Here is a 24,910-nt window from a genome sequence, read left to right as displayed (position 1 = left end):
CCTTCTGACAGTACTGTCCATAGCCCTGTACTGTCAGAGGGGGCGTTCCTTAATGCCCAGTGATGATGCTAAGCTGTGAAGAACGCCCCCCCCAGTACTAGTCTATGTACAACTATAGTCGGGGAGGGGGCAACGTTCCTTACAGCTTAGCATCTTCCCTGGGCAGTAAGGAATGCCCCCTCTGACAATACAGGGCTATGGACAATACTGTCAGGAGGGGCAATCCTCACAGCTCAGCTAGACTGTCAGGAACGCCCTTCTGACAGTGGGCAGAGATCGGTAACGGGAACGATATCTCTTGCCCCGGGGCCCATAACGGGAAAGCCGACAGTGTGCTGAATTCAGTGCACTGTTGACTATCTAGCGGTATACAAAACCGCACGTGCCCAAGAACATGAAAGGTCCTCTTTAAGTCAGCAAGTAGTAAGGACAAATAGAACGGAATTTGACTGCAGCATCAGACTACATTGGACTTAGTTGTAGTCTGTTACAATGGAAGCACATACTTCTGTATAGAGTTGTTGTTTTTTATCCAGAAACATTCCAAAAGTCGCTTCCATTTTTTTTTGTTCTATATAATAAATTGAAAATGTAAGACAATATTAAGAGCCATATTGGTTATTGCTTAAATCAACTTCAAGTATCGATTTTTGGTTGTCACCTTTAAACCAACCTCTTTGAAACCAATGAAAGATAAGTCTATAGGTCTTGAAGAATGTAAACAAATGGATACATTGAAAGTATTCAAAGAGTTGCAACACCATAGCCATGGGCAAGACTGGCCCCCTTGTAGTCCCTAACAAGCCCTTTAGTGATTCCTCATTTTTGAAGCCCCATTGATTTTGAATACTGGATACATTACACATTCACACATCAATCACAAGGAAATAATTTGTAGAAATTCACAGTACCTGGTTGTGGCTCATCTGAAAATTTGCGATTTCAAAGAAAGAAAGAAAAAAGTGAGAAAAATAATTAAAAATCACAGGTGAATCATGCACATTTGATTAATATACAATTGATTAATGCTTGTTGTTGCTGATTATAAGGAGATAATTATAATATTCAGAGGAAAGACGTCTTAAAGAAACGCATTGCTTTGTACAGCTAGCCATGGATTACAATCCAAGCGTGATTATAGATCACGTATTAGATGCAGAATACATTATCGTCTCGCTGGTTAGATACATTATAATCAACCCATTGAACTATTGTCTCGGTGATTGAGGATTCTGATGGAAACATTAAGAGAGAACCTTCAGAAAAACGAAAGACCGTACGAGACGTGAGATATCGAGGGCACACTTACTGCAGAGAGGAGACTCATCCGCCCCATTGGGACAGTCTGGCGTATTATCACATACTTTGCTGATGTTCACACATATGCTAAGGCCTGGGCACTGCCACTGCCAGCTGGGACAGCGGAATGGTGGAGTTGGACAGTCTTTTTCGTCACTCATGTCTCGGCAGTCATTGTCCCCGTCACAAACCCAGGAACGGTAGATGCAATTTCCATTGTCGCATTGAAAGTGGGATGGAGGACATGTTCTAATTGGGCATTGGTGGTGTTCATCGGAGCCATCAACACAGTCAGGATGTCCGTCACATTCCCAGTTTGAGGGAATACATGTTCCATCCGACTGGCACTGGAATTCATGCTGGTGGCACATACCCGCCGGTCGTGTGGCTGAAACAATTCAGGAAAATGTAGTTACAACCAATGTCACACCATTATTTATAATCACCTTTTGTAATTTTCTAGTCACTTATATACCTATACTTATATATTTGGATATTGTCTACCTCCTTGGAGAAGACCACAAAAAAGGGGTAAGGAACATTGGCAAATGGTGTCCCTTCCCTTTGAGTTAAATCCAGGGTTGTTCTCATATCTTCCAAAAAGCTGCCCTCTGCAGTCTAGGCAAGGCCGCCATCGGGAGACTGACTTCAAGGGTCACAACTCATTGGAAAGGGGACTCAACGTCTGGTGCTTACATTCAGGACTCCCTTCATTTGCCAATTCTGCAAATTGTGACATCAGCTCTGTGCAGTTAATACTAATGATACGTCTGTTGTCCTTGGATTCCCAACTCTAACATTGCTGAGGATCCCCATCTATATAGAGCTATAATCTATTGATTTTTCATAATATCCTATGCAGCTCTCCTTTATATAGAGACCCTTACAGTTCAGCCACAGACTCAACAATTCTTCGACTAAAAGCCTCAAAAGTATATTTCTTTGCATCCATAATACATAATATCAATCTGGGTTTTGATATTATTATATAGAGTCCGAATATATTTAGCTGTGCCCTTCTGCAAAGGTCATGCTCCTTGAAAGGGCCTCCACCACTTTCGTTACGATCTTCCGCCATTTGTGAATCACCCGGTGAAGTGCTCTCCTCCAAAGATGACGTCACAGAGAAGTTGTTATTACTGTAGCATACTGTAAATTAGATATACATTACAGTATAGACCTCCTTGGTGCATTTACTTACGACAGTTTACTTCATCGGAACGGTCGCTGCAGTCAAACACGCCATCACACTGGTAGAAGCTACTGATGCACTGGTTACCGGTAGCACATGCAAACTGGGAGGCTGTACAGTTGAAAACTAGGCAACAGCAAAATAGTTACTGTAAGTAAAATTTCTACAGTCTTATGCTGAGCAAGAAGCATTGAGTATTGCAGGAACTTACTGCAGTCTTTTTCATCTGAACCATCAATGCAGTCCTTGTCACCATCGCAGACATAGGCTGGGTCGATACATCGATGATCTGGACATTGGAATTGTCCCGGCTTGCAGGTATTTGTGAAATCTTCAAACATGGGTAAAGTAAATATCAAAATGTATCTAGGAGTCTCATATAGAGATATGATAGAATTGTTTAGACCTATTGCATGGAGCCTGTTGCTTTGGAATAGATAAAAATGTCTGGCATAGACTAAGTATTAGAGACCTCACTAACTCCACAACACTGATGGTCTAGTCCCTATTGGTTTCTACTTCCTTGTCCCGTCACACAGGAAATGGCCTCTCAGCCAATCACGTGCCACAGTAGTGGCCAGCTAAGCCAGTGATTGGCCGAGTGTCATTTCCTGTGTGTCGAGACAGGACCAATTGGGATTTGATAAGCTTCACAACAGCAATGGTAGGAGAGAATACTTATCCCAGTCCTTTAATATTGGAATCTTGTGTATAAATACTCTTAAAGGGGTTGTCTATGACTATGACCTCTTCTCAGGAAGTGACATCACATCCTCTGAACACATGGCCATGGTCAGATGAATGGGGTTGAGTTGTAGCGTGGCCATGTGGCCAATGGACATGATGTCACTTCCCAAGAACAGGAAGTGGCGTTCAGTCCTTGTTAATCCCTTTAAGGAATTAAAGACATTTGGAAAGAGTCATTACTACTATATGCCATTGGATGTGCCAAAAATGTCTAGTAGGTGTGGGCCCCCTCTCTAGAATGGGAATCCACAACATCCAGGTGAGATGTAGATGTGAATGGTGAGACCAACCTTTATTAGACGGTTATGGCATATCTTGGGTCTGGGCCATACATTTTTATATATGGGAATACCCATTTACTACAATCTCCCCGAACAACTGCAGATAAAGCGACCAAGATCAAAACCCATCTCTTACTTACTGCAGTTCAGCTCATCTGATCCGTCTCCGCAGTCATTATCTGTGTCACAGAGCCATGTCCTAGGAATACAGTGCTGGTTATTACAGGTATATGACGTGGCAGGACATGACCGAGGACCTTGTGTTGGGCAATTTTGCTCATCGGTTCCATCAAGACAGTCATTATGGTTGTCACAACGCCAGTTGCGGGGGATGCACTGCCCATTACGGCATGTAAAGGCTCTGGAGGAACATGTATTGTCTATAACGAAAAACGTAAGGATGTATGCATCAATGTCACATGATCTATAGCAATAATTGCATAGGGTAAGATCTCATGAATAAGTAAAGTAGACCTTCAAGTTGACAGAATAGAAATACTTACTGGAGGATCCGCAACCTTGTTCATCACTATTGTCATGACAGTCATCGACACCATCGCAGCGGTAATATCCCGGTACACACTTGCCATTGGCACAGGCAAATGAATAAAGACCACACTGCATTGTTGGGGGTTCATTAGATGGATCTTCCACACATGTGATTTGATCAGATTGGAGCCTCATCCCATAGGGGCAACCACAAACCCTTTGATAATTAGGGACTGGGAAGCAAAAGTGACTGCAATCTCCATTTGGATTTGTGGGCCGGTTGCACTGATTTGACCCTGGAATATAATTTTGCAATGTTCATGTCAGTGTTACATGTGTAAAATAATGTACAAGATCAAAGCCAGGCCAAAAGATAAAGTTGTCATGTACACTATAGGTACAAGAACTATCCATAAGAAAATGGCTCCAAGCTCTAGGTATCTTTGACGTACCTATCTGAATGCCGGCATCAAATGTTTTCACGTGTGCAATGTTATTAATTCCTCTGCGAATAATCATCATCTCTCCTCCATCATACTTCCTGACTCGGACAATGGCCTGAAGCCTCCAGTCAGTTATGTAGGCATAGTCTAGATGAGAAAAAATAATTTATACAATCTATAGAAAATTTAACAATATAACAACATAAAGAACATCCCCTACCCATGGTTATCCCATCAGGTAGAGAGTTGGGAGTGGGACACCATGATACATAATAGAAGGCCGGCCAGTCCTGCCATAATCAATCTACAGGCTGTACCCTAAAGGGGTTTCATAGGCTAAAAATATCAATAGCAGTTCAATGGGGTCCAATATCAGGAACCTTCACCATGCAGAGGTTACAGGCTTACAGAGCTTAAATAGCACATCAGTCACCAAAACTAACTGCGCTTGTTGCTCAGGAATGGTGAGGGCTAGAGAGAAAATTTCAATCAGTGGAGCTGCGCCTATTCAAGTGCTAAGTACTTGGAGGTGGTGAAAGGTCCACTTTAAGATATCTTACTTTCATAGATAGTGAGGCCAAACGGATGGGTCATCTGTGTTATTCGGTTAAGAGTCTGTCTGTCGGAGCCATCAAAGTTGCTGTGTTCCACTTTATCGAAGTACGCATCCACCCAATATATACGTAGTGATCTGTTCAGGAAATATGTGAAGGTATAATTTAAGATAAATACAATACTTGTAAAACATGCTTAGAACACACTGGCAAGACTGCATTTGCCCCCATCATCTACTCGGCAGTTTTGTAGGTGGTAGGAACCAAAAAGGTCCTTCTGTTCCATATAGCCTGATGCAAATAAGTCTGCTTCAGCTTCATGAGCTATCATCCATCTGCTCCATATATCTATTAGCTTCATTCTGTACCGACTGCTGAAAACAAATTAATTTGATGCAAAATGTGCAAAAATTTGCAAGTGCAGAGGAGCGTTCAATAAAGCAATCGCCCAGCGGATTTGTTGAAGTAATGGTCGTGAATTTTAGTCTACGTTTAGTATGAAAAACAAAAACCTCTATTATTCGCAATGGAAGAAACAAACTGCTTGTCGTGATTCTGTTGTGTTTAGGATTTACCTCCAGTCCATGGCTAGACCATTTGGCCATCCAAGCGACGTATTCACAATTGGTGTTGCGTGTGATCCATCACACCAAGACCTCATGATTTTGGCTGGGCGGTACCAATCAGTCCAATAAAGAAACCTGAAAAAAACACAAAAAGCTATTTTTTGATTCAGAAGTTTAGAACATTAAAGGGGTTGTCCCATCACAAGGATCCTATCTATACTACTAGTTTATGTGGATTTAAGACTTTTCCTAAATGCATTGCTTTATCAAAACTGCTTTGTTTGGCCGCTATCTTAATTTATTCACTTCATTGTTTACACTCCGTTTCTATGGCCCTTGGGATTATCTGCTCATTTGTCAAGTGATGTAGCTGCCTGCTCTCAGGGGGGAGGGAGGGTCTGGGGGCAGCTCTGAGCTGTTTGTGTCTGATAAGTAGTGGAGCTTCTCAGATAGGGGAGGTGAGAGCTCTGGGATTTCTGAGCTCTTATCAGTCGGTTTAATTGAATTTGGCTGATAAGGGCTGAGATAGGGAGTCCGTTACCTCTGTATGTAATGCAAACTGACTCAAATCCAGCTCTGCTACATAAGATTCACACTGTGGTAATTCATTTACAACCAATCCTGTGCAAGTGAAACCCCACCCACCAATGTGCCGAGAAAAGCAGGAAGTGAAGAGAGCACAACAGCCTGCAGGTTGGTGAACAAGCGTCATGGGAATACCCCTTTAATCTAGCGAATCGCCTCCACACATTGAAGAAAAATACGTCCAGTGGACACGATGTGATTTCCAAAAAATTTGCACATTTGGAAATTGCAGCAAATGATCAGAGGCCCAGGGGAGGTGACATTAGTGGGCCCGGCGGCAGCCGCTACCGCTGCAGTTTTTATTTTTTTTTAATAGGCCGCTACCTGCTGGAGTAATCCTAGCAGGTAATGGGCCCTATTTATTTAGCAAACCCGGCTCCGCCTCCACAGAAGGCCGTGAGCAGGAGCAGGGATCGGTAAGTAAGGCTGCGGGCCCACGAACCCCACAAACACTATCATTATACTCGGGAAGGGGGGGGAGTATAATGATTGGAGGCCCAGGAGGTTAATATAAAGAACATTGTTACTTACCTCTCCTAGTTCCAGAAGGCTTCAGGCCTACTTGTGTGATGTCCCAGATGTCATATGGGCCAGGGCTTGTGTCCTTATGCATCGCGACACAAGCCCCGGCTCAAGTGACATCTGGTCCATCATTGAAAATGGCCGACATTAGAAGGGAGTGCGCCAAAGCCCAGGAGAGGTAAGTAACAGAGTATTTTATGTTTGTATCCTCCCCTATGTGTCCAATTATTATACTCTGGGGTCTGAATAATTTTACATAGGTGGTCCACAATGGAGCATAATACCTTGTGCAGGGGCCACTATGGGGCATAATAGTGAGTGCAGGAATATGGGGGAAGGAAGGCAGTCGACAGGGGGGGCCATGTCCATGGGGCCCTGCCATTTCTGGATACACCACTGGTCCTATCAAGCATATATGTGCGTCGTCCTAAACGTTTAGCATATTAACGTAACACATTAAAATAATATTTTCTGAATCTGTAAGTGAAGAAATGCAAGATAAACATAAAAGATCTCATTTCAGCAGGAAGACACCGTCTGCTATCTGAAGCAAAACGTGGAACATTATCTCCAGGCTGGAGACAGAAGCACTTTAATGTGAAGAACAGAGCTGGACAAGGCTGACTCCTCTGGCTTCATGTCAATATACAAAGAAGTGGGGAAAAGGCAGAAGTTCTGACGATAACTTGTCAGCATATTCCTTTCATGCAGAGCGGTGTATCACCTTACAGTCTTCTCCGAGCGTGGTCATCTGCCAGCGGCAGAGAAGAAATAAATAGTTGGAAGCCAAATATGCAGGATCATGAGAAATACAATGCAACATCCTCTATTAATTCTGTGCTTGATCGGGTTAAAAAAGCACAAGGAGAATAGAAAGTAAATAAAGAAAGGATATCCTTACCCCATGACAGGGTGGACTACAATGGAGCGAGGCTGATTTAAATTCTGTAGGATCGCTCTTCTCGATTTATCCACAAGCCTCATGACACTAATGCTTCTGTATCTTGGGTCGGTCCAGTAGAGGTTCTTTGAGATCCAGTCATAGGCCAGGTCTTCCACACCTTCCACCCTATTAGCGGTGAGGATTTCTTTACCTGATAGAGATGACAAGTATTATTTTTTACCCATAATTTATATACTGACTGTAATTCTGCCTGAGATGTAAATGACTTGACTAGTGCAAAGAAAACCCCTATGAAATTGGTGCTCTCAGTATATTGTTAGGCTTAGTGGCCAGAGTGAATATTGCAAGATTTGATATTTTCTTCTGCAAAGTGGAAAGTGGCGTAGAAAATGTAACAATGTAGCTATATTAAGGTAAAAAACACATTGCAAACATATATTATATGAAGTGGTGGAATTGATATAAGGCTGGATCCAAATAGGACATTATCCTGTTGCAAAAAATAGAATGGATTTGCAGAGGGTTATTGCTGCAAAATGACCTCAGCTGTCACCTATTGCAATGTATAGGTCAATTTTCTCCACAGGTTTTATATGCAACACGAGGATGACATTTATTTAATACTGTATATTAGCCTTGTGGCTAATCTGCTGCAAGTAGTCCCCCAACTGGTCCCAGTCTAAAGACATCTACCCACTATGTCAGTGACTGGTTGTTGAGGTCACATATGGACTATGACATGGTATTACTAATAAGAATGGCAGGAGACCATGGTATCAGGGCAGAATCAGTGGGGGTTTGCACATGTACCTCTTTTTTAACCTTTATCTATATGCAGCTTGGGCCGGTTCACACATGCTGATGTGTTCCGTCTGGAAGGAGTCCGCATGAGGACCCTCCCGGACGGAAGACAAGCGCAACTGCAAGCACTGTGCAGTTCAAGCGCACGGACACCATAGACTATAATGGGGTCTGTGTGCTTGCCGCGCACTGCCCGCATGAATCATTCATGAACCGGCCATTATAAAGGTTTCCGAAATCTCTTTAACCTACTCAAGATCTCAGTTTCTTGTCAGTGTCAGAGCACAATTTTTCTTTTTTCAATGTAGATTGTGAGCCCCACACAGAGCTCTCAATGTACATTTTTCCCTATCAGCACATCTTTTTTGGAATATGGGATGGAAATCCATGCAAACACGGGGAGAACATACCAACTCCTTGCGGATGGTTTGTTGACCTTGGCGGGATTTGAACACCAGGACTCCAGGGCTAACCACTGAGCCACCGTGTGGCCCTAGTGAATGAGTACAACTTTGTCAAAGGCATTTTTCTAACTGGGGAAGTTATCCATATCCACAAAATAGGTGATAGCTTGCAGATTGGTGAAGTTATCCCTAAACACAGGATAACTTGCAGATCTGACCCCCCACCCATCAGGAGAACAGGGAGCTTTTGTATCTTGTTCTGAATAGAGGGGTGGTCATATGGTGGTTGGGCAGAGTGTGCACAGCTCCATTCATGTCAATGAGCGTGGGAGATAGTTCTTAGCTTTCTCCAGCCCCTCTATTAAAATGAATGGAGAGGTGCGCACTATATACATCATATACATCAGCATCACAACTCTTTCCTGATATCTTGCTACAACGTATCAGTGCTGGAGAATTGCATCGGTCTTGGACATTTGTGCTTGTAGTGTTAAAACGTATGCCAAATTCTTTCTAAGCATATTTTGTTTCCTAATCGGAGACCCTGGTACGGAGGAATAAGACTACCAAGCTGAACCAGCGTGTCTCCTTACAGACAAGCAAAATAGTCCTGATGCACTGGCACGGGGCTGCACAGAGGCGCCTCCCGCAGACATTCCTCAGGCTCCACCGCCAGCTTTATCTTACATGTCTTGTTTGACATTGATATGTTTATCAGGTTAAAAGGATCATTTGACCAGCGATTCCTAATTCCTATAAGAAATTACAAATAACAGTGAGATATCAGGCGCAGGACTGAAAGAATCCTCAGCTCGCCATTACTTCTAGCTGCCCCTGCACTGTAAACCATTGAAGATATTCCAGAACAGAATCCACATTGGAAAATGTGAATTCACCCATAGAAGACGTAGCGTTGGCCATGCATATATGTGGCTCTCCTTACTAACATCTATGTAGCTGATCAAGACTTTACTTTCTGAACGGAGGTCAAAGGTCATTAATTCTACAAATTCCGTTCCCAAAAAAACGGTTACAGCCCATAGCCCATTACAGTCTTTGGGGTCCAATGGATTTCCGCCAATAAAATTCAGAGAGAAAAGTCCTGCTTGAATGGGAATGGGAGACGGAATCCGTTAACGAAAACCGAGCGCTAGTGTGAACCCAGCCCTAGATTAAAGTCCTCCACGTAGTCAATTTCTGCATCAGAGATGTGACTCCAGCCTTACATATACCATTTCTACAACTCCTCTTCTACACTTCCCTTCCCTGCTCTCTAACCTCAACCTCAATAAGTCACATGAAAAAGCAACCCTTCCCCCCAAATATAAGGGTGCATCACACAATCAGTTGTAGTGAATTTCGATTTTACCTGTCCCGTCTACTTTTTGCTTGTAGATCATGTCTTTTGTAGTGTCGGAATAAAATATGCTGTTCTCCTGAGCATCAAAATCTATGCCAACAAAATACGAGGGCATCCCCGTGATGGGGATGATGACGTCTTCCTGGGTGGAGAGGTTGAAGGGAATTCCACGGACAGCAAGTTGAGAGGAGAAAAGCAGGAACTTCTGGACACCTGCAGGTACATTTAGGAATTTAGACAAAAAAAAAAGAATATACATGTATGTCTTATGCACATAGGGTTACCCTATTTTCAATAGTTTGGGGGGCCTTGATCAGATTTATCTTTGGGTCCCTCCAAGCACCAGTGTCTAGGTGTGTCTGCTTCCTCTGCACCCCTATAGATAACATAATCCCTTATCAACCACAGCGCCGTACATGATATACTGGTTGTTCCTGGTATTGCAACTCATCCCCAATCATTTGGATGGGACTGATCAGCAACATGGTCATGTGACCATCTTCACAGTACAGCAATATTTTTTTAAAGAGATTGCACCATTATCCCCTATCTACTTGTCTTAATGCCTGCTGCTACTCCATCATCTCTATTAGAGATGAGCGAGTACTGTTCGGATCAGCCGATCCGAACAGCACGCTCGCATAGAAATGAATGGACATAGCCGGCACGTGGGGGTTAAGCGGCCAGCCGCCGTCAAAGCGGAAGTACCAGGTGCATCCATTGATTTCTATGGAGCGTGCTGTTCGGATTGGCTGATCCGAACAGTACTCGCTCATCTCTAATCTCTATGTCTTTACTGAGTTTTGGGCTCATCTATCCTGAGAATACATGACTGCTGCTCCATTCAAAAGGAGAGACTACTATTCTCACCAAATCTTATAGCCCAAGATCTAATTTTAGATTATTTCAGAAATAAAATCAATATCTTCCCTGGAAATTTCCTTTAAGGCATTAACTTTAAGGTCCTATTCGAGACGTTTTTCTTACCAACACAACGGCGTCCATCTTGATGTAAATCGAACCCAAGGCGACAGCGACATCTATAACCAAGACCATCATTGTCGGTTCTGTGGCTGAGGACACATATCTGCTCGCAGCCTCCATTATTGATTCCACAAGGGTTGCGCACTAGACAGACGAGAATATTAGTGAATGTCTAGGGATATTGCACATGTTCTGCTCACTTGATAATGGAGGTCACAAAACTGCTTTCTGGTTTTTACTGGTGAATAGATATGAGCGAGGAGTATTGGATGGAATACCTCGCTCCCATAGGAAGGCGTGTAAGCGGCCGAACACCAAGGGGTTAAGCGCATCAAATATTCACTGTGCTTAACCCTTCGGTGTTCGGCCGCTTACACGCATTCCTATGGGAGCGAGGTATTCCATCCAATACTCCTCGCTCATCTCTACTGGTGAACAAAAAAATGGCTAAAAATAAATCCATGAATCATACTTAAAGGCTTTGTCCAGGATCACCTGTTTTTGGTTAGGAAAAAGAAATAGCCTTACCATATGGTTGACGGGCAGAATGATAAACGGTGACTCCATACGGTCTTAAGGAAGAACTAAAGACAGCCTGAGTTGTGGAGTCCGAGAATTTGTTGGCCTTCATCACAGCAAGTTTTGTCCAGTCGGTAAAATACACAAAATGCTCAAAGATACTAATTCCATAAGGATGTGGCACAATATCCCCTCCATGTACTATTGTTTTCCTGTAACAAGTTGCAAGAATCGCATGTCTTAAGAACCTGTTAACGCAACCCAAGTACAAGATGGCCGTCTTGGCTGGTAAGACTAGAGTACTATATAAAACACATAGCAAAAATACCTTTGCAGACCATCATAGGTCACTGTTTCAATGTAGTCAAAGCGGCTATCCACCCAGTATAACCTCTTGGACACAATGTCCAGGGTGATCCCGGCTGGCCAGCCCAGTTTGGTCTTAATAAGATCATGACGATTGGTGCCATCCATAAATGCCCTTTCCAGTTTAGGGTCCCCAGATACACTATCCCAGTCAGAGAAGAATAAGTACCTGTGTGTAACACAAAAAAAATTGTTAAAGCAGAAGTTTGTTCTCTAGAGTTGCTCTTCCTATAGGAAATGACTATCATGATCATTTCTCAGTGCCTACTTGGATTAGTACACAAGAAGTAGAAACGCTTGCATTGAGTTAGGAAAGCCCAAATGGGGGGTTACAATAAAATAGTAGGGAGTATCATAAAGATTGGAGCATTGTAAGCCAGTCTTGATGTCCCCTGAGCCTGCGCAGGGAGCACTTATATTGTGATGAGACTTCTCCTCATTGTGAATCAGGTGCATACTCCCAGTGCCCCTGTCCTTATGTGCAAATCTACAGCACATCCAGGGCTGCTGTAGATTCGGTTATCGTTTATGCCACTTTTGTGAATATAGTGGCTCCGCTCAAGCCCCGCCATGGCCCTGCTCTTCTCTCCATCCCCTTACATGAAAAAAAGCAGCAGCAACATGAAAGACATTGTACAGCAGTGTTGCACTGAAAACAGCACTGGAGTGTGAGATTAAACACTTACTAGATCCAGCAGCAGCATCTCTCTGTGCCTTTCTCCCTCCTCCTCCCCCTCCCCTCTTTATAGACTTCTATAGGCAGCAGCTATACATTGACTTCCCCAGTGAAGCAAAAAATCTGGATCATCTCTCAAGAACTAAAAGTGAAGGAAAAGTTCAGGGGCAGCAGCAGAAGAAGCAGCTGCAAAGAATGGCACTTACCCAACTGTTGGATCAACTGCTATTCCCCTTGGGTTGCCCAAATCTTCTGCTATTAATGTTATCCGATTCTGCCCATCGAGATCCACCATATCTATCCTGTTGACGCTTGTTTCAACCACATAGAGCTTATTGCCAATCCAGTCTACTGCTAAGTTTTCAGGTGAATCCACAGATACGTTGAGGACTTGCCGAACATTTGAGCCGTCAATGTCAACAGAAAAAACCTGATAGAAAAATATTTCAAAGTCAATAAAAATTATGAATAATAATTTATAAATCAAGAACAGAGACATTGCAAAATGGAGTTGCGATATGGCCATGTGGTCTGTTCTTAGCCATACATTGTGTACTATGGGGACAAGATGCAGCCCAAAACAGCTGATCCATGTTTGACCCGACTATCGACCTCCCACCAATTGGACATTCTAAAGATAGGCCATAAAAATATAATAGAAACCCCTTTAAGGGATTGATCTGGGGCATGACTTATGGGCCGATCTTTAAACTTTCGTAACAAACCAGTCTGAAAACAATGACCCGCTTCAGTGCCTTCCCTATGAGCAGATCCATTACAGCACAAACACAAATATGCAGGAAAAAAATTTGATTTTTATCATTCAAGAAAAAGGGCACTTTTTACATTTACCGCATCAGGTTTCCAAAAATGACTAATAAAAGATCGACTCATTTTGTAGGAATGTTCTCTATTTGGAATTTTGACTCCATTAACAGTAAATGGGAAATTGCACAAGACGTCCATATAATAGGCGGCTTTGTTTTATCCATATCATGTAATACAAGCATGGACCCTTAATTAAAATATTTGTAAGATTGTTTTAGAGAATCGTCTCATTTTTTAAGCATTTTATTCATATATAGTAGAGTTTTTATGTCAACAAAGATTAATCATTGTATAAAATGTATAACTTTCCAATAGTCTTGGCATGTTTGCGGCTATTCAGTAACTTCTGAGAACGACTAGATGATGAAGGTACCAGACGTTGGACCCCACTGGTCTGATATTGAACAGTCATCAATATCAGTTGCATGGAAATCATCTTTAAAGCCGTTCCAATGATAGACGACTTCTAGGGGAAGCTACAACTTGGCCATACATGGAGAATGTAGTGCTTGGTCAGCAAGAGAGAGAGTTACTCTTTGTTAGTGGCTCTTAAAGGAGGGCCCTCAACATGTAATGTGTCTATGTGTCATCTATTTGTCCTAATAGAGCCATACAAGGGGGTTATTGATTAAAGTAAACCCTACTAAGGCAATCTCTAAAGAGGTATTCGGTTGAGGCCCCAGGATCACAAAATTGGTGGTTTCATTCCTCCATTGGCAAGTCAAGGATGATCACTGCTGTTCCATTCATTCTCTACAGGACTGCTAGAGATAATTGAGTACAGCACTGTCAATCTCCGGCAGTTCACACGTTGCCAATCAATCCACTTATTGGGGCCCCCAATCTTGTGATAGGAGGGGTATTCACAAAAGAAGCATTCATCACCTACCCAACTGTCTCTCCATTCAGACTTCTAACTGCAGCCTTGAGGATGGAGAAATAAGAAACCAGGGTCCCCAACTTTTACAATCAATGAGGGTCCCAGTGGTAGACCCTCTCCAATCTAGCATATATCCAGTGGGTACATGATAAATACTTCTAGAAGGAATAGTCCTTTAGGCTAAGGCCCCATGTTACCCTATATGCAATGTTTTTTGGCCGCAGTTCACTATGTGGGGCCTTAGTCTTAGCCTGGCTTGCCTGACACCTGTTCTTTCCGACTATTCATAGACAACAAGAACAAGACCATGACAGACCTCTCTAGTAGCATTTTATCTCCTGTTGGAAGAATAGCTCAGACATGTTGGATTTCCCCCATTTTTCCACCATAAGAGATCTATTTGGCTCACATAAAGTTGTGTAGACTATACACTTATGGAAACCACTTAGTCTGATGTTAGGTTCACACTAGCATTCGGGTCTCTGTCTGCATGAGGACCCAAAAGATGGAGAGCGTGTCCGCTTAAAAAGACGAAGACACCCGCATACCCCATAGACTATAATGGTCCTTACAGGACTTTTCTAGGGCGGAATCTGCAGATTCCAGAGATGTGGACCTCGCCTTAATGTGTTTCTAATGTTTGGATGTAAACAAGAAGGTTTCCATGCACTGAAAGTTAACCCTGGAAATTAAAAAGTTACTTATTTTTTTATAAAACCATTAGATTTCACTTGCATACAATCAGATCGCCCCTGTATCACATCTATGTGGATATCCCATGTTATCAGAAATACCTTGTCCTGTACAGTGTCTGTCCAAAAGACACGTCGAAGCTGATAATGGCAATCCACTCCAACAGCGATTCCCCGATTCTGCGACTGTACTAATGTGCGATAGCCATTGCCATGAATATCTCCGATAAGCAGGTCTCGTCCATTAGAGAAAATTAACCATGGGACACCGGCTGTGAAAGAAGAAAAACAATGACATATAATGTAAGTTACGTCCATGGCTTGTGAAATGCAGATTTGAACCTTCCCAAACTTTGGTGGAGGTCTGAGCGTTGGGACCTCCAATCATCACAAGAACAGGGGTCAAAGTGTAATGGCAAGTAAAGCCTGCGCGCTGCTGCACCACTCATCCTATATGGGACTACCAAATACATCACTCCGCAATCCCGCAGATGTGAATAGAGCAACTGCGCATGTGCAACCAGTCACGCCATTCATTTGGGACTACAAGTGACAACCGTTCTCATGATCAGAAGGGGTCTCAGTGATTGGACTCCACTGATCAGCAGGTTACCCCTATACTGTGAATAGGGAATCATGTGAAATAACAAGAATTTCCATTTGAGATAAAATCAGAAAAAATGGAGCAAATAATGTCAAATTTATCAACAATTTGTATGTGGTATATTAGTTGACAAAACTGACTCGAGATGCCAGCTAGTTTTTGTGTTACTTATACCACCTCAAAACTCACATACATGTACACTTGTCATTTACTCCAAAAATTGTGCACCTTTAATAAATTTGGCACATCTTCACTGACTTTGCTGCTTTTTGGGTCTTCTGACTTCCCTCACTGCGGCCACAATTGGTGCCGATCGCTTCACACCGGAGGCTAGCCAACTACTGGACTACCCCCAAATACATAATCATTTTGGCACAAGCCATGGACTTTTTTTGGGACATTTTCTATAAAAAATTGTGACCCATTTTGTCCGGTAAATATTCCCAATAGTGCTGACTGCCTTTTTGTACATACTGGAGGCGTTGGCTTTACAGTGCTTGTTATTTTCCAAGACATATCCATCGACACAGCTACAGCGGTGACTCCCCATACGGTCTTCGCACAGCTGGTCACATATGCCCCATACTTGGCAATCATTAAAATCTGAAGGACATGAAGTGGAGAAAAAAAATTGTTATCACATTATTATTACCGAAAATAATGAATTCTATTTAATCTGTTATCTATCCAAGAAAGTAAAAAGTCCAAAGCAGCTGTATCATTCTATCTATCTATCTATCTATCTATCTATCTATCTATCTATCTATCTATCTATCTCTATCTATCTATCATCTATCTATCTATCATCTATATCTATCTTTCTTTCTATCTATCGTCTATCTATTATCTATAGATCTATCTATCTGCATTATCTATCTACCTGTTCTATCTATACTGATCTATCTATCTATCTATCTATCTATCTATAGATCTATCTATCTATCTATCTATAGATCTATCTATCTATCTATTTATATCTATAGATCTATCTATCTGCATTATCTACGGTATCTATCTATCTATCTATCTATCTGCATTATCTATCTATTATCTATAGCTCTATCTATCTATCTATCTATCTATCTATCTATCTATCTATCTATCATCTATCTATCTATCTATCTATCTATCTATTTATATCTATAGATCTATCTATCTGCATTATCTACAGTATCTATCTATCTATCTATCTATCTATCTATCTATCTATCTATCTGCATTATCTATCTATTATCTATAGATCTATCTATCTATCTATCTATCTATCTACACAGATCTCCTTTGATCCGCCAGTACACAGTCAGCAGGCAGGTTTTGCTGTTCCTCCTGAGCTCAGATCCTTATCGCTACCTTAAACCTCATCTCTATGGTGATGCAATCGGATAATGGCGTCCTGCTATAAAAGATATCAATACTTTTCTTAGCTCTTTGAAGCCGGGACAGAAGTCAATATCTCATTACCATAGAAAGCTTTTGTGTGTAACGCTCTGACAAGATAATGTTGAGGATAACTTCCACATGGAAAAGAACATCTTCAAAGTGAGCAAAGAACTAAATATGTCGGCCTTCTATATTTATCAATGCCCATATTACCCATTGTCACAGCACCTGCAGTATTCAACTAATGTGCTAACATAGCTTACTTCAAGTACATATATGTGTGTGTGTGTGTACATGCGTGTGTGCATATACGTGTGTGTGTGGGTACGTGTGTGTGTGTGCGTATACGTGTGTGTGTGTGTACATGCGTGTGTGCGTATACGTGTGTGTGTGGGTACGTGTGTGTGTGTGTGCGTGTAAGTGTGTGTGTGTGTGTGTGTACATACGTGTATGCATATACGTGTGTGTGTGGATACATGTGTGTGTACGTGCGTGTATGCGTATACGTGCGTGTGTGCGTATACGTGTGTGTGTGGGTACGTAGATACTATACTATGGTATCATGTAGTCTTAGTCTTAGGCAGTCATATTGTGCACAAACAAGACTTATATTTCCACTGACCTATGCAGGTGCGACTGTCGTTTGCACTGATGATGTATCCAGCCGGACAATAGCAGACACCGCCAGATGGAGAGGAATGGCACCGATATGAGCAACTCAGTGCAGCACAGCTACTTGTACCTAGTAATGTGAACAGAACACAATATACACCAGATTAGTCAATGCTTCACAATACAGAAGACATTAGACAGCCCTGCTCTTCTATATATCACACGGCTTTGTAGTTGTCTTCTGTCTACGGCTAGGAGAACAGCAGACCTGGCCTGACGACAAAAACATACATTGGAGCAGATGTGGCAACAAAAGTTGGAGAACCCAGCAGAGGGATTGCCTTTATATAAGACAAGCCCTTTAAGAAACATCTAAATCCCTTTTAAGAAATATCTTCTGTCTTCAAGGAAAAATCTGGGCATTGGCAGTCTTATAATAATGGTGCCCTATGTGACACCCTTTATTGGCACTCACCCCTAATCGGTTTACAGTATATAATGCCATATGGTGCCCAAATCGTTATATTGGAAACCCTGTATGGCCTGTAAGACTCTGCACACCAAAAGATGGATAATGGTGCCCTTTCTGACCTATATCTATGACCTTTCACAGCCAACCAACTCAACTATCTTTCTAAACCATCCATCTAAACTCATAGATGTTGAACAGAACAGCGGTGTACATATACGACCATGCTCCAATTAAACAAGGGACACAGGATCTCAATGATCATACTCAATCGGGATCTGTAGGGATCCCTGCACCAATGAAAACCAATGGAAAACACTTCACTGACTTAGTTTCATTGGTTCGTATTGTCTTCTGTGATAACCAGTGACCAATGGCAGACATTCAGGGTAACCCTGCTACATCTGAACATGAATAAAGAAGGGACCAGAGATGGTTTAGGTATTCAATTGTTCAGAAATGGAAATTATTATTTTCTGGCATAGGACGACAGATAGATTTGGGACTGATAGAGAACCCGGTTTGCTTTTATATGGCACGTATAACCAACATGGCTTTGGCCATACTAAGACTTATGCAAGCACCGAGTACCAAACATACAGCAAAGTAAATGAGACCTTCAATGGCTAATTGTAAATGTAATTACAATGTATAATGGACAGAATATTTCTACTACATCTGGGGGAACAGATTGTGATTCCTGCTAACCCAAGCCCGCAGCTAAACAAGGTCTACAACTCGCATCTGTTCAGGGCCAGGCCGCAATCTTATACAGCTCAAGGGCACCGGAGCAGAATCTCATCTCTGCAAAATGTATCTCTGAAAAAACAGATATTGGACATCTGGAAATCGGATTTCTTTATTTTCTCAGCTCTGTGGAAGTTTTCTATGTACTTGGTCTTGTGCACGAGGCCTTACCTATATTACTCAGGAGGCTGGGTAGGGGGCCATGTCAAATGTTCACCTCGGGGCCCCGCCATTCCTAGTTATGCCACAGTGTGCAACTTATCTATGGCTTACTGCCTTGTAACTTTTTACAAATGGTGATTTGGCTGTAAAAATTGAAGTCTATAAGTTGAATGTGACTTGAGACCAAAATCCAACTTGATTTTCTGCAACTGTCGCATCCCTGTAGCATGATGTCACATGTCGCAATATGTCATTAAAATTTTTGTTGCATGGCTTCTGTGCAACTTTATGTTGCAAGACTCATGGCGTCATGTAGCCCTAGCCCTAGACATAATGCATTTTGTAAAATCAGTAATACAAGACACAATGAGGGATATTTTCTGGCTGATAATATGTCTGATCTTTGGTGCAAGGCCCTATCTTACGTGAAGGATGCTCCACGTCCCCTGTTCTGTGCCTTGCTTGCAAATGTGGGTGGAGCAGGTGGAGAGTGGGTGGACCAGGATAGGGATGCCTTGGCCGGCCATATTTATTATAACTCCCATTCTGGTGCAGGGGTTTATGAATTCATGCTTTATGAAGATTTTGCTGCAATTTTTTGAGCCAAAGTCAAAGACTGGTAGCCATTCTTGGCTTTTGCTCAAAAAAACGCAGCAAAATCTGCAACAATAAAAGCTGAGTTCCGCAATGTGGGGCCTCAGCCTAAGAGTATTTGATAACGGTGAATATGCAGATTTCTTACTTAGCTTAGAATACCACTTTGCCATGGTGAAAAGACAATATATTGTTCTTTAAACGAATATTTTTAATATTGCGCGCAGCTTATATCTTTAAAAAAATCTATTAAAAAAGTAGAATAAATCATAAATAATGTTGCACAGCAAATATAACTTACTGCAGTTCTTCCCTGCTGTTGTATTGGTTTCATCGTCTCCAAATCGGCAGTCAACCGTTCCGTCGCAGACTTTCTCTATGGGAATGCACTGGCCAGAGGATGGACAAGACCATTCTCCAGGGCCACATTCTCTCAACCCAGTGTCTGAAATACAAACAGAAAATGGTTTTAGGTTTCAGTTTGGTTTGACTGATACAACCATAATGTAGCACTGTCATCCATGGACTGCCAGCTGTCTTATATGGAGACTTCCCCATCCTTAGTTCTCCAGGGAGATAAGCCACAGCCAAAAGTGGCGCTTATGACACTATGCCTACTGAGAACACTTGCATGCTTGGCCAAGTTGCGTATGATTGTGTATAGGAATCTATCACTATCTATCACAAAGTATGTGAAGTATCTTCTAAAGTATATGGGCACCTTAAGGCCCCAAGCGCACAAAGGAATCCAGGATGGAAAATTTGGTCCATACAAAGATCTTAATCCAGTCTAAAGGCTTGGACTCCTTGCTTTATAGTGATCCATGATGCTAGGAGTCCCAGCCTCACCATATACAGTATACAGTACGGGACAATGAAAATGCAGGCAGGCAGGGACACCCAGGATCATAGATCAATATGGTGCAAAGAGTCCTGGTCTGCTGACTGGGTTCGGGCCAGGAAATCCATATGTATGAAACATTATGGGGTTGTCAGGCTGGTAAATAATTTTTAAAAAATGCAATTTAGACTCTTTTCTAAACATAAATTAATGACCTGACAACCACTTAAAGCCAAATGTGTATGGAGAGAAGATCCATTACAGAAAAAGTGGTTGAAAATGTTGGTTCAAGGTGTTTACGTCCAAGTGTGCACATTTATGGGGGAGTCAGGAAGACAATCCTCAGTTGACATCTACCTTACATGGACGGCTGGCAATAAATACATCTTCATTGAATATAAAGAGAACAAAATGCCTAACCCTCCTGGTGCATCACTGGAAATCTCTGACAAATCAGTGGCACTTTGCTTTAAAACTTGTGTCAAAGATTTCCACAAACATAAAGGGGTTGTGCCACTTATGTGACACTTGTGACAATTATGACCCGGGCGCGGCCATCTCTGGCAGCCCCAGAGCATTGAGTTTAGGGGGTAGATTCATGGAGACTTTCTGTTCCCCATTCTCCTGATTGCTGGGGATCCCATTTGGACCCGAACCAGCTTGCCACATGTTCCCTATTTGGTGGATAGAGGATAAGTGTCTGTACTGGCACAACCCCTTTAAGTCTATGAGGTTGTTAAGCCGTCTCTGCTTTACTGTACATGGGGCATCAACTTACCACAGCCATTTTCATCAGCATTGTCATCACAGTCGTCGTCCCCATCACAAAGCCAGCTCTGGTGTATACAGCGACCACTAGGGCAAGTGAAGTAATCTCCTTTACAGGCCGGGTAAGCTAGGAAGGAAATGATAGCATATGGTTATAAGGTAGATGACAACATGCCCACTGTATAGTAGGGGAATGTAAGGTGCCCTCCATTAACCCCACACAAATCTCTGTTACTTATTTTTTTGCCAAGGCCAGAGGTGTATTTATAGGGTATGGGACATATAAAGAAATGACTTATACTTCTCCTTCCTACTGGGTTCACTTTGGCTTTGGCCCAAAAACTGCATTAAAAAAATCATACATCAACCTGCACCAAAAATGTTTTATGTATCCAGTCTTAAAGGTGCTACTCTGTCCTTAGGATCATACCTGTCAGCCATCCCAAATTTGTCAGGTGTGTACCAAATTTCCAGAATCAACACCAATATATTCGACTTGTTCAATAGATTTTTGCAAATCCCATCCCCAAAGTTGGTATTCCTTGGTCTTACCAACTTAAATGGGGATTACTAGGTCAATTCGGTGCAGGACACCTGAAATATTTAAAGCAGTTTGGGCCCTCAAGCTGCAGTCTCTCCATTGCTTATATTAATCCAGACAAGGGTTCATACTATAGGACGCTATACATTCAGTAGCAGAGGTGCAGGATATGGGTGGAGTAAGTGTGGGTGGAGTAATCAGGACTCTTACTGTCTCCTCTAGGAGTCCTCTCTTCTTACTCCTGCTCCAAATCCTATAAACCTATATATCCCAGAGCTCAGCTGCTCTCCCTATAACGTATCCTGCTGTCAGACAGGGAAGCAGAAGGTTCACTTTAACTAATAGGGATATAATGTTGCTTCCTCCACAACAGTCTTATACTAAAGAGCGCGGATTCCTGGGCAGAGTGTCCAGAGTGTCTGATCACGGTGATGTCTCTACAGAGTTGCTGAATCCAAGGCCCCAGACACTGTACAGTCACAAGCTATGCAAGTCGCTGTCAGTTCTGGCCGTGCAGCATGGGGACTTCAGACAGGGACAATAGACCATGTCCGCCAGCCCCAGACACATTGGGAGTGATTAATGAGTGTGAGGGTTTAGTGAAGCTGAGAAAACAGACACCAAGCAACAGTCTCCAGATAATAAGACAGAATGTTTAAGTCTTGAAAGGTACAAAGAGCCTGCAATGTAAGATTCGCTGCAAAGCAAATACAGTGCAGGCTTCTCATTGGTTACATGGAAATGAAAGGGAATATATAAATAGATCATGAATAAGTGAGATGGAGACGTGCTCTAACTACGCAATCCACTGTACCCACTACTGGCAACGTTCCATTAACATGCACTGATCTTGGGGGACGCAATGATGCCACCCCTCCCTCATACGACGACCCAGGGCATTAGGAACCATAGTCGAAGAAGGTCTAATAGAGTTATTTAGGCATTATTCCTATATGGTATTTAATATAGTATAGTTATAAATGAGAATTACAGCAATCTTTTTCATCGCTTCCATCTCCGCAGTCATCATCGTGGTCACAGATGAAATCTCGAGGGATGCATTCACCGTTGGCACACTGAAACTGGTTGGTCAAACACGTATTTGCTGTAAAGAGAAGACAAGAAATGCATAATGCAACTATATGAAGCGATCATCATCATAGCGGGAGGGGGTGGGGGAATATATGTCCCATTCTTAAGAGTGGGGATGAATTTTCCCATAGGTTCTTATTGGAATCAAACCAAATTCTATAGGAGCATAGTTTTAACCTGTAAAAAGCTATGTTATGGAATTCATGCCGAATAACACCAAAATAGTCTCAGAAATGTCACCGTGAAATGGGAAGAGTTTTTGCTAATATTGGTTTTTGGGGGTGTTTCGAGGCATTTCTGAGTAACTAGGGATTAAAATTTCCAACTATTTGCATGCATCATTTGCCTGGGTTCCCAAGAACAAATTAAAGGGATATAATATTCACCTATTGGAATTTACAAATATTCAGAGTCCCTATGATGACCCTGATCTACCAGAGCATTGTAGTTTGTCTATCTCCAGTGAAGGTGTTCCTGTTTGTACTGTCTACCCGTGACTGACCTCAGCCTGTGTCCTGACTCTGATTCTGCAACAACTGTCCCCACCACTGTCTACCATGGGCATAACTAAAGGTTCACAAATCCAGGTACTAAATCTCAGCTTGGGCCCATTTGCACAACATCTCACAACAGTCAGTCGAGTACCATCTGTACATATGATGAGCATTACCTTTCCTTGTCTATCTGAGCCCAAACCTCCATAAAGACCAGTCACAACTTGTCTCTGCACACCAGCATCCCATCATTTCCTGGGCTTCTGAGTCCAGTTGCAGCTGTTACCATGTTGACCCCTATAGCTACGCCAGTGCTGTCTACTTATGTCTGCTTTGGCCTTGGTCTGTTGACTCCAAACCCATGCCACCCATCCTGACCTATTGCCTGGATTCTATTATGCACAAACCCTACCGGCCCTGACCTCATCCCGTGCCTATCACCATGTTCCTGCCTCAGTCCCAAGCACAAGCGTCTCTTGACCAGACTGGGTCAGTCACCTCTAAACCAGGACTTGTCCTACAACTACCAACCTGGTGGTGCCCTGCTGTAAAGTCCAGATCCCTATATGGGGGTTAAAGAGTGAATACCAGGGGATCACTTAGATAATACCATCAAGAGTAGTCTTAAGTCAATACACTTTAGTTGCACATCGGATCTACTCCTGCTTTGTCCCATCCCTTACAGGGGTTAAAGAGTGAAAACCAGGAGAACACTTGGGCAACACCCTCAAGAATAGCCCCAAGCCAAACCAATCTAGTGGCACAATGGGTCCACCGACTCTGCATTGCATTCAAAACACAAGGTCACATTCTTAAAGAACACTTCATAGGCTCTATTATATAATTTCATTAGATTTTCTTTGCAATTCTCCTCTTCCTCTAGTAGTTGATCCTCCATCAACATTCCTAAAATGAAATCTGAGCCTGGCTATAGAGAGAACGTAATGAAAGGAAATACATATTCATTACTATTCTTCATTTATGGATGATGAAGGTGAATCTTCTCTAATATTGTCCAATGGTGCAAAAAACCCATGTCAGTCAGAGGATCAGGGGGTATACGTCTACTAGACTGATCAAAGCAAATACCTGACTGGTTGCTGTGAGATACAACAGACAGGTTATGTCATCCATTATATTACAAAAGTCTTTTATGGGTCTACAAGTTGTGCATCAGGTCTAAACTAGAGTTACATATTATATGTATAGATCATAGACAGGTAGGAGATATATGGATCAATAGATAGATAGATAGATAGATAGATAGATAGGAGCTGTATTGATGGATAGATAGATTGATTGATAGATAGACAGATAGATATTTCCATTCCTAAGCTCTCTATGAACAAGGCTGCCTGAAACCACATCAGATGTCGTATTACTACACTTTCTACTCCATTACATTGAGTGAAAGGATTGTTTCTCATACATAATGTCAAAATCACCGGTTGAATGAAGGGGTATAACTATAAGGGTGCAGAGGTTGTCATTGTGCGCAGGCCAATAATGATATG

The 24,910-nt window shown here is 42.3% G+C and overlaps 1 protein-coding gene across 2 annotated transcripts in view; it reads right to left on the bottom strand.

The window, feature by feature from the left end:
- LRP2 (LDL receptor related protein 2) overlaps positions 1-24,910 on the bottom strand; it is a 116,285-nt gene that overhangs the window by 55,996 nt on the left and 35,379 nt on the right. Inside the window, exons 6-26 of one of the 2 annotated variants that reach the window (XM_075284211.1) lie at positions 22,802-22,915; positions 21,280-21,396; positions 19,962-20,105; positions 17,699-17,818; positions 16,171-16,299; positions 15,195-15,364; positions 12,899-13,122; positions 11,979-12,185; positions 11,660-11,862; positions 11,135-11,275; positions 10,157-10,360; positions 7,580-7,772; positions 5,581-5,706; positions 5,012-5,142; positions 4,461-4,598; positions 4,023-4,304; positions 3,660-3,899; positions 2,703-2,822; positions 2,501-2,617; positions 1,310-1,687; positions 912-926 (exon numbers count right to left, since the gene is read on the bottom strand). In XM_075284211.1, coding sequence (XP_075140312.1) covers positions 912-926; positions 1,310-1,687; positions 2,501-2,617; positions 2,703-2,822; positions 3,660-3,899; positions 4,023-4,304; positions 4,461-4,598; positions 5,012-5,142; positions 5,581-5,706; positions 7,580-7,772; positions 10,157-10,360; positions 11,135-11,275; positions 11,660-11,862; positions 11,979-12,185; positions 12,899-13,122; positions 15,195-15,364; positions 16,171-16,299; positions 17,699-17,818; positions 19,962-20,105; positions 21,280-21,396; positions 22,802-22,915 — 3,513 coding nt within the window. The remainder of the gene's footprint in view (positions 1-911; positions 927-1,309; positions 1,688-2,500; positions 2,618-2,702; positions 2,823-3,659; positions 3,900-4,022; positions 4,305-4,460; positions 4,599-5,011; positions 5,143-5,580; positions 5,707-7,579; positions 7,773-10,156; positions 10,361-11,134; positions 11,276-11,659; positions 11,863-11,978; positions 12,186-12,898; positions 13,123-15,194; positions 15,365-16,170; positions 16,300-17,698; positions 17,819-19,961; positions 20,106-21,279; positions 21,397-22,801; positions 22,916-24,910) is intronic. The other variant, XM_075284212.1, reaches the window with a different exon arrangement.

This window comes from Leptodactylus fuscus, chromosome 8 (genome assembly GCF_031893055.1).
Source record: "Leptodactylus fuscus isolate aLepFus1 chromosome 8, aLepFus1.hap2, whole genome shotgun sequence".
NCBI lineage: Eukaryota > Metazoa > Chordata > Amphibia > Anura > Leptodactylidae > Leptodactylus > Leptodactylus fuscus.
Note: the sequence above shows the minus strand (reverse complement) of the source record. Positions and strands in the feature narration are given on the sequence as shown.